The 11,230-nt window shown below is 37.3% G+C and overlaps 1 protein-coding gene across 1 annotated transcript; it reads left to right on the top strand.

Moving 5' to 3' along the window:
* Positions 1-573: 573 nt before the first annotated feature.
* On the top strand, positions 574-9,915 carry LOC121366654 (eukaryotic translation initiation factor 2A-like; the record flags this gene model as incomplete). The annotated part of the gene is made up of 6 exons (XM_041491016.1): positions 574-651; positions 2,905-3,023; positions 3,450-3,549; positions 5,362-5,444; positions 7,514-7,614; positions 9,798-9,915. Coding segments are annotated over exons 1-6 (571 nt in total), but the record flags the coding sequence as incomplete, so codon positions are not given.
* Positions 9,916-11,230: the final 1,315 nt, after the last annotated feature.

The following is an 11,230-nucleotide window of genomic DNA, read 5'->3' as shown; positions in this document are numbered from 1 at the left end:
ACATCCAAAATGACGTCATTCGAGTTTGACGTCATTTCCATTCAAAAATACACCGCGCCACATATTCTTACGTCATTTGAATATCTAGTAATGGCGGACTGGAATTAAAGTTGCGTGTACAGTTTACAAAAACATGTTGTATTAAGCTTGAGCTTGTATTATAAAGAGATTATTACCCTCGTGTATTTCGGTATCGTCAATATCATATATTAGGAATAAAAATAATGTATTATGCTCGCCAGAGGCTCGCATAATACAATTTTTATTCCTAATATATGATATTGACGATACCAAAAAACACTCTGGTAATAACCTCTATATATATATATATATATATATATATACATGTATGTATGTGTGTGTGTGTGTGTATGTATATATATATACACATATATATATATATATATATATATATAATATTATTATATATACATGTATGTGTGTGTGTGTGTATATATATATGTATGTATGTATGTATGTACCGGTACATGTAAATTGGTGTGATCTCATAAACTTATATATACAGACCATATACATATTGAATTATTTATGTTTTTATTATTATATATTTTATAGAGATGACAACAACAACTGCAGGTCTATGTGTTTTAGTCAAGATGGTTCCTTGTTTGCCTGGTGCAATCCAGAAAGGTATTTAATATGAATGAATGTATGATGACACCCCAGCACAAAAAATACACATCTGGTGTGAAACTTAAGTTTTCTCCCATCCCAAGCTATGCAAGACAGACCCATTCCATGACATCAGCCCATATGGAATAAATCTGTCTTGTATGGGCTATGACGTCATTGAATTTAACATTGGGAGTAGTACTCAAGGGTTCAAGATTATGGTAGCCCATGGCTAGTGATATTCAGTGTTGGGCTAGTAAATAACTAGGGTAACATAACTAGCCCGATGGCTCATGAAAAACAAAACTGTGTCAAATACTGCATTTAAGTCTTATTTTGTAAATATGAATATCCTGCTCCCTCTTCCCACCCCAATCTAAGAGGTTTTAAGCTCTATCTCCCTCTTTAAGTGCCATATCTCAGTATTACTATTAGTAAAATTGTATTTATTTCAAGTAGAGCTAATGAATTTTTAATCATGGCTAGTAAATTTTTTAAATCGCTGATCCCATGGCTAGTGGATTTTTAAAATCACTGATCCCATGGCTAGTGAAATAAAAAAAATTTCTGGAAACCCTGAGTACTAGTATATCGTTGGTAATATATGACGTCATATTAATGCGAGTTGGTTAGTTTCAGATCAATATTTTGTTATTAAAACCTTCATTATAAAAGCTATCTAGTTAATTTGTAGTGTTAAATTATATTTAGCACACGAAACAGATGCAGCAAATATGATAGTGCAGTGATGTCATTAAAACAAAAAAATAGCAGGTGAAAATCAAATTATAGGCGGCCATTAATCAACAAAAAGTTGACAAGCATCGTTTATTGGAAGTTCGATACCCGGCGACAATTGATTCGATAGCCGGCAAAAAATCTCTGGGTGCCGGCTATTAATAACATCCGTGTAGTGTAGTTTATGATAAAATGGTCACATAAAGAACTTACTTTTTCAGCCATCTTTATTTGTTTGTGTAAAATAATGGTTTATTTATCGAATGGATGGGAGGAAAAGGCTCCATCAAATGCAGTCATGTGGGATAGAAAAGTACACCCTTGGTGGTGGAAATTTCAAACCATGTCGTGGGTACATTTTCTCTCACATGATCACATATGATTGAGTCTATTAATATGTTTGAAAATGTGACAAATGTGTAAGTTACATGTATTCAGTATGTAGGTTCAGCAAATAGAAACAAATTTCTATTGTATTCTGACGTCCAAAGGAAACTATATCATGAAAAATCTATTTAAATTCCGTCCTCCTGTCTGTCCGCCTGTCCCACATATAGTTTTCCAGATGTTGTTTTCACAATGCCTCCAGATATTGGTCTGCAATTTTGTGTATAGCTTTATCAGGTACTGTTACAAATCAAGTTTGACTTTTATGGCGATTTACTAATTTTTGACAGTTGTGGCCCTTGAACTTAGGAAATACGAAAATTTGTTTTCCAGACATTTTTTTTTTTTTTTACAAAGCTTGAAGATATTGAGTTTAAATTGTATATCAACATGTAGCTTTGTCATGTACTATTACAGATTAAGTTTAAATTTCATGCTGATTTACCCACTTTTCACAGAGTTATGGCCCTTGAACTTAGGAGATATGAAAATTTGTTGGGCCCTGTTACGGCACCATACCACTTGAACAGTTGTTATCAGTAACTGCTATATATACGTGTAGGGAAGGAAGGGAACTCTATTAACGTGCTCATATCCTGAAGGTTCAGGCACGTCTACCCCGGACTTAGCCTCTGACATCGCCAGTGACCAATAATTCCGGGGCAGGAGGGAGAGAGGGAGTTTGAGGTGGGTGGAATTTGGAAAAATTTAGTAAAGTTGAGAAAGTCATGTCTGGTAAAAAAATTTGACTGCTCATCCAAAGTTGAAGGTGATTGGAGCAATTTAGACAGACTGCTAAAAATAAAGGGTATCAGACTATTTAACTAAGAAAACAAAACAAAGTTTACTAAGTGGCGGCCAAAAAGGTTTAAAGTCTGACTAAGCATATACATGTACTAAGTAGCTTGAAACCAATGGGTTGCTTAAATACTACAGAGGTCAGCCTACGTGTAATCATCAAAGAAAGATTTCAAAAAGCATATCACAATTTTGTAGTATTTTGTTTTATGAGGAACTTTTTCCTAAACTAGACTATATTAAGCTGCTATATCAAGTAAGGACACGCCAAATGATAGTGTGTTGTGTACAGGTTTTCGCGTTCTATTCTAAAACATATAATATATAATTTAATGTTTTATGTTTCAGTGTGCACATTGTGGACACGTCAACCCATCAAAGTCTCCATGTAATAGACAATCCAAAGGTATCTCAGATAAAATTTTCTTCTCAGGGCAATATCTTAGCAACATGGACTCCGTATACTGGTGAGTAACCCCATAGCAGAGTTAATCTTGGTTTTCTTTAACGACGCCACTAGAACACATTGATTTATTAATCGTTGGATGTCAAGCATTTGATACATGTATGTCATTCAAACATATAGTCAGAAATGAGGGTAAGGCCACTATTTTACTTTTTTTCTTTTTTAAATTTAATGTAGGTTGTTTTGTTTGGGGTTTATTTTTGGGGGGGGGGAGATGCCTGGTATATGTGTACTGGGACTTATGCAAAGCTATAGACTGTAATTTGAACAAGTAAATAAAATTGCTTTGTTTTTAGATGTTTTTGACTTTTTTTTTACAAATAAAACATGTTTTTCTAAAATCCATAACTATGAACATAAAAATTGTAGATGATCTTGCATTCTGAATAAATCATTCATTTATGTTTTTCTTTTTTTCTTCTTACAGTGGATCAAAACACTAAAGCTGGACGTCCAAACTTATTCCTGTGGGATGTTAAGACAGGAGAACAGGCCAAAGCATTCATTCAGAAGAAACAAATGAACTGGTAAGACATTGTTTTAGCCACCCCCCCCCCCCCCCCCACCCCCCAAAAGTTGTTCTCTTGTCAGACCAAAGTTCCAGGATTGATGCAGTGATGCAGCTTTTTTTTGTTTTTCCCCGTGCTTTTTCTTTTTTCTCTAAGGATTGTACAGAATAGGTGAGTATATTTAGGATTATCCTCATCTGCCTTGGTGCATCCTCCATGGCCATGGTGCCACGTCCCTTGCCTTGGTACCCTCAATATTTTCCTTTACATTTTCCATACAGCCAAGACAACTTTTATTACTTCAACTTTGACCGCAAATATTATAAAAACAAGACATACTACTCATTTAGAACAACATGACCAGTTTTAGAGAGAAAAAAAGTTAATGGCCCAAGCCAGCATTTTGGCTCCAAATGCGATTTTATGTCCTAGCAAGAATAGCCGGACAAAAATCTTTGTCATACTGCGTGAAATTTATTTTATAAAATGTTGACATGCAAGGGTCAAAATTTATATGCTCGCTGACCAGAGACCAGGGCCCGGTAACACAAAGCACTCGTAACACTTATGTCAGACGTACGACACACATTGTGTATGGTGCTTTGTGTTACCGGGTCCAGACAGTTATTTTGTTTAACCTTATATGTCTAACATTATGAAATGAGGACATAATCCTACTATTTTTTCCAATGTGATGACATTTTTATGTTTAGAATATGAGTGTTTGTATATTCAATTTGTTCTAATGTTTTTAGTAACCCAAACTGGAGGTTAATTTTGTACATGTATGTATGAACAAATATATTTTAAGAAATGATCAGAAATGCATTGAATTAATTTTATAGACCGATATTGATTGGGAACGGGATGTAGCCCAGTGGTAAAGCGTTTGCTTGATGTGCGGCCGGTTTGGGATCGATCCCCATCGGTGGGCCCATTGGGCTATTTCTCATTTCAGCCTGTGCACCACGACTGATACGTCAAAGGTCGTGGTATGTGTTTTTCTGTCTGTGAGATGATGACATAGATTTACTAATCATCAGCTATTAGGGTGTCAAACATTTGATAATTTTTGACTCGTAATCTTACAGCAAATCCGCTACGTACTTCCATTATCAGCAAGGGATATTTTATATGTACTATCCCACATGCAGGACAGCACATACCATGACCTTTGATATACCAGTCATGGTATACTGATTGGGATGGAAAAAACCCAATTAAGGAATGGGTCCACATGTCTCTGAAAATTGCGAGAACAGGTGTTTTTTTCGCACGTTGGTCTCACAAATTTTAATTTTGCGTAACCTATTTTTTGTTCGCACAAAAATTTGAGCACCATTTACATGGATATAACGGGTTAAGCAAAAGAGAAATGGGTGACATGGATTTATTTCTGCATAACCGATAAATGGGTCTCGCAGATTTTCAATTCTCAAGAGGCCTGGTCCACTGAGGTGGTTCGATCCCACGACGCAGGACCCCCGGCACTGTTCCACTGAGGTGGATCGATCCCACGACGCAGCACCCCCGGCACTGTTCCACTGAGGTGGTTCGATCCCACGACGCAGCACCCCCGGCACTGTTCCACTGAGGTGGATCGATCCCACGACGCAGCACTCCCGGCACTGTTCCACTGAGGTGGTTCGATCCCACGACGCAGCACCCCCGGCACTGTTCCACTGAGGTGGTTCGATCCCACGACGCAGCACTCCCGGCACTGTTCCACTGTGGTGGTTCGATCCCAGGCAAGCGTTCTCCTGACTGAGCCCGATCCTCGGCTAATAAAAGAAAGTGCCAGTTAATAAAAATGTATTTGGATATTTCTAGGTGCCCTCAGTGGAGTAAGGATGACACAATCTGTGGTAGAAATGTCAACAACGAGCTACAGTTCTATGAAGACAACAAGTTTGGTTAGTATTATATTTAAATATAGTCTGTCCTACAGGAATTTACTACAAGTTATTTATTTCTGAGCCTATTATTTTCTAAAGTGCACATAAAAATTGAATGTTTTTGTTATTTCTAAAACACCTTTACTTTTCTTCTACAAGTGTCAAACAAAACTGAAATTATTTACAAAAAACACATTTTTGTGGGAGGATGGAACAGACTATAGTTAATTCTTTAAAACTAACAATCAAACTCAAAGAAAGTTTACATGGGGTGTGGTGGCCTTAAACTGAGCTTTCCCCCCAAAATATGACCACTGTGTACAGGGGACAATATTTCGTAATCTGAGGTAACCAGAAGTTGGTTCACATGGTTTTTGACCTAGGTAACCAATTGTTCGGTTACATGAATTATATTTGCATAACCTGTGGATTACCTGATGGGTTACCTCAAAGTTACGTTGAAATTATATTTTAAATACATAATTTTTTGCTCAAACATAAAGTTAAAACAAAATACAAAAGAAAACATTTTTAAAACAGTTTTTTTAATGCTTGCAAATTGAAAGAAATGACTTGTAGATGTTTCTTTTGTTTTCGTATGATCGTAGCATTGTAGATTATATTATTATTATTATTATTATTATTATTATTCACCACTTGCCATCGGGATCGCAAAAATTAATTTTTAGTTGCCCGAATCTAAAAACCACTGCCCTCGGGCATCGGGCCACCGTATTCTAGAACCTCTGTGCAGCTTGCGGAAGTTAACACTATTGTAAAAGGACTAAATATCAGCCCAGTACAGAAACAAAATAGATTTGGAGGAAAAATGTCCATTCCCTGGTGCGTGATTAGACTAATAATTTTATTTTATAAATAACAAATAAAGGCTACCATTTGTCACTGATATGTAAAATTTAGTATACAGCAGATTAAAAAAAAAAACCCACCAAAAACCCAAACAATAAATGTCCAGTTCCTCTGAACTATAAAACAGGTTACTCATTGGTGCATGATTAGATTAATAAAAATAAATCTTATAATAACATAAAAAGAAAGACCACAATTTGACACTAATATTTTGTGGTGGCGATGCTACTTTCACTTTATCACTGGTACTTCTATTATCTATACTACAGTGACGTTCCAAATGTTTGTTATGTAAAGCTCATTGTGCGATGTTAGTATTTTTCAGCTTTTGTGACATTTTTGCATTTTTGTTTACGTTAACATCGTGAAATGGCAAACAGAATTCTGAAAACCATGAGTTATGACGTCATGTGTTTGTAGAAATCGCCCAGCACCGGGGTACTAGACAGATTTATCAAGCACCATGCAAAAGCTGACTAATTCAGTCCAGTGGGCAAGACATGGGTATATAACCATTCCTGTGTTAAATAACAAAGATGGATGACATCCATTTAGGGAACATTTTGTTTTCTAAATCTTTATTAGAGAGATTTCTCGTCAATTGAAATTTGATTAGCAACTTCTGTTTAATGTTTTAAAATTGTGTAATGATCTTTGAAATTTATGTAGTGCATCGCGACGCGAAAATGTTCCCTGCCATTATGGTTGTATTTATGGAATTCATCTTTGTATGCAGTATTTAGTATGATATTTGTAAGGTAGTCGACTGGATCCGAGAATTGTAGAATGTGACATCAGGTTAGTACAAAGAAGACAGTCGGCAGTGCGGATGAAAAGAGGAGAAGTGATCAGAATGATCAGAAACTGTTAATTTAAAAATGGGACCTTTGTATATAAGATTATTATTAGAGTATTATATTATTAGTCTCTATTTTTCTAGTTTTTAGTATAAACTCCCTGTGCTGTGTAAGCAGGGTTTCTGCCTGAGGGTAAAACAGGTCAAATCCCATCCCCCCCAAAAATATTATTTGGGTATGATGCCATACCCACATGTTTGTGCAGATTTAATTTTTTTAAGTTGACATTTTGACAAAATTAATGACTCTTTCTGAAAATTCAATTCCATAGTGCTATACCCGAATTATGTTTCTGGCAGAAACCCCAGTAAGGGGGAGTTGTAGCGTTTTATCATGTTGTATACTTGTTTCTCTTGCCAGACGCCATCAAAAACAAGCTACATCTTCAGAAGGTCTCCGAGTACAGCATCGCTCTGTGCCCCAAACCCTACATGGTGGCAGCATATGTTCCTGGAAGCAAGGTATTTTGTATTCTGTACGGGGTGGGACATAGCCCAGTGGTAAAGCACTCGCTCGATGTGCAGTCGGTCTGGGGTTGATCCCCATCGGTGGGCTCATTGGGCTATTTCTCATTCCAGCCAGTGCAGCATGACTGGCATATCAAAGGCCGTGGTATGTACTACCCTGTGTGTGGGATGGTGCATATAAAAGATCCCCTGCTGCTCGAAAAGAGTAGCCCATGAAGTGCGACATTGGGTTTCCTCTCTCAGTATCTGTGTGGTCCTTAACCATATGTCTGACGCCATATAACCATAAATACAATGTGTTAGTGCATCGTTAAATAAATAAATAAAACATTTCTTTCTTTTTTTCTTTCTTCTGTACAGTCTGAGGTTGTATCATTTCTCTTTCTGCCCCCAAATCTTTAGAAATGTTAGAATGCAGGATCTAGTTCTGTCAGCAGAGTGCTTGAGTGAGGTGCTTAGATCGTAAGGTCAAATGCCATCAGTGGATTGGCTTTTTTCCTATCCCAACCAGTGCCCCGTGACTGGTATATCAAAGGCTGTTGTATGTGCTGTCCTGTCCTGTCCTGTCTAGGGCCTCCACGGGTCCAAAATATTGGACTCGAGGGTCATATCCGACCCGGACCTGAGTACCCGACACTTAAACTAGATAATAATGAGATTAATGAATAAAGTTAAATAACATTATGCATCTTAATTCCAGGCTGAACGTGGATGCCAAATCATGCCATTGTATTGCATTTAGAAACTGGTTGATATGTTCAGTGATGTGATGGATGGACAGCCAGTTTAAAAAGAGAAACTAGCGCATGATCTTATAATTATTGTGTAACTTATATCGTTGATTATCTACTGCTGAAATTATTGTCCTACATTGTCCAGTGTATTATAGTTGATAATTTTATTCCACCTTGTACGGGTACTTGAGTCCTGTGAACAGACTCAAGTCTTGCTAGACTCGACCCATGCCCGAGTACTCGTGGAGACCCTAGTCCTGTCTGTGGGAAAGTGCATATAAAAGACCCCAGGATTCTGATGAAATAAATATAGCAGAATTTCCTCTGAAGTCTACATGTAACAATTACCAAGTGTTTGACAGCCAATAGCCAGTATGCTCTAGTGGTGTCCCTAAACAAAAGAACCCTTATTTTATTTTGTTTTTGATATGATAAAGTGACAGGGTTCAGGCAGGTTACATGTATGTAAGTCCCGAAGAGTCACTCTGGAAACACTGATACTAGGCTTGGACTGATATTGTTCCTCCCACACCATTCTGTTAATTGTTTTAAAATTTCTGTCTGTTTCTATTTCACCTATCAGGTCAGGTCTTATCACTAATCATCTGAGACCATATTTATTAAACTCTAGCAACTTGTGATGCTGAAGTGCAATGCAAAAAGACTTGTAAGGACAATGTAGCTTAAGATTCATTTCAACTTATATCCAATTAAGGTTCAAGCACGCTGTCCTGGGCATACACCTTAGCTATCTTGGCTGTCTGTCCAGGACAGTGGGTTAGTTGTTAGTTGGTTAGTGGTTAGTGAAAGAGAAGAGGGTGTAGTGACCTTACACCTACCCATTGAGCCCCCTTAAGAACTCGCTCTGGGTTGGAGCCAGTACCGGGCTGCGAACCGTGTACCTACCAGCCTGTAGTCCAATGGCTTAACCACTGTGCCACTGAGGATGGTGTAGCTTAAGAGAACTTTGTGAAGTAGTCCCCTGTCTGTTAGTCTGTCTCACTCTGTCTGTTTGTCTGACTTAGTCTGTCTGTCAGTGTGTATGTCTGTATGTGATTCTGATTTGACATGGCCAGGACGTAGCCCAGTGGTAAAGCATTTACTTGATGCGCATTCGGTCTGGGATCGACCCATGTTTGGTGGCCCATTGGGCTATTTCTTGCTCCAGCCAGTGCACCACGACTGGTATATCAAAGGTCGTGGTATGTGTTATCCTGTCTGTGGGATGGTGCATATAAAAAGATCCCTTGCTGCTAATCGAAAAGAGTAGCCCATGAAATGGCGACAGCGGGTTTCCTCTCTCAATATCTGTGTGGTCCTTAACCATATATCCAATGCCACATAACCCTTAATAAAATGTGTTGAGTGCATCGTTAAATAAAACATTTCCTTCCTTCTGATTTGACATAGTAAGCTGATAACTGTTGTTGTGTATTTGTACAGGGTCAGCCGTCCTATGTGCGAGTCTACCGATATCCTAATTTCGGTGGTCAGACAGCAGCTATAGCAAACAAGAGTTTCTTCAAGGCAGAACGGGTAGCTCTCTGTTGGAACAAAGCAGGTAGATACATCAAGTATCAAATATTTACTTAAAATTGTGATTGGTAGATACAATCCTGGGCACACACCTCAGCTATCTGGGCTGTCTGTCCAGGATAGTGGGTCAGTTGGTTAGTGGTTAGTGAGAGAGAAGAGGGTGTAGTGGCCTTACACATACCCATTGGGCCCTTAAGAACTTGCTCTGGGTTCGAGCCGGTACCTGGCTGTGAACCCTCTACCTACCAGCTTGTAGTCCGATGGCTTAACCACTGCACCACCGAGGCCGGTTCATTACGTCATTCTTTAAGCAAGGTAGTACATGTCATCACATAATAAATGATGCGCTTATTTCCAAAACACAGTATATGCCAATTTCCACATTTTGGAGTTAACAATATAAGTTGTAGAAGCATCACGAGGGGTATATGGCTTTTTATGTATATAAAAAGCCATATACCCCGAGAGATGCTTCTACAATGAATTTATCTTGCCGACATGTTAAACCATATAGCCAAATAATCAAAATAACGCCAGACAATGCATTGTTTAACAATTTATTAACGGAGCCGTACCACCACGGACACAACACCAAACCCACTTTGCCAGTGACCGGAAAAATAGTTCCAATCGAATATAAACGGAGTTTTTAACTTCAAAATGTTTATAGTACGAAATTGTCTGAAACAGATATTAATAAAAAATAAAAAATAAACTTTTTTTTTATCACAAATGTATGTAGTAAAAAAATAAAAATATTAAAAATAAAAAACAAAAAAACACACCAATATTTCTAAATCGCACATAATACAATAACAACACAACCGTAATTAGGTGGTCCCGAGTTCCAAACATTGCAGCTTTTAAAAAGTATGAAATAGTGGTTATTTTATAGTAAAAATAAAATTTAATTATGTATACTTGATTGATTATCAATGTTATTTATAATGTAATTATTGCTTTAGCATTAACTGGGGTGGCTGGAAACTTTTGGAAATTACAGACGGAGTATAAGAGAATTTGGCTCCGCCCACAGGGGTATAAGGGATTTGTCCAACGGCAAACAACCAATGAGATTAAAGAATTTTACATGAAGGCGAGATAATGAAGTTATATACTAACATTTGTATAACTCAATAATACGACAATAAATTTCCGTCAAAAAGCAGTCATATGCACATTAAACAGGATGTTAATATACTGCAATTTTTCAATATTGGACTAGTACAGCATAGCAAAATTATTGGCGCTAAAAGGGTTAATTGATTTTACTCTCTGAATCAGTGTTTACTCAAATTTACTTCAGTGTATACTTTTTATGTACTTACCTTTGTTTGACA

This window comes from Gigantopelta aegis, unplaced genomic scaffold (assembly GCF_016097555.1).
Source record: "Gigantopelta aegis isolate Gae_Host unplaced genomic scaffold, Gae_host_genome ctg6496_pilon_pilon, whole genome shotgun sequence".
Lineage (NCBI taxonomy): Eukaryota > Metazoa > Mollusca > Gastropoda > Neomphalida > Peltospiridae > Gigantopelta > Gigantopelta aegis.
Note: the sequence above shows the minus strand (reverse complement) of the source record. Positions and strands in the feature narration are given on the sequence as shown.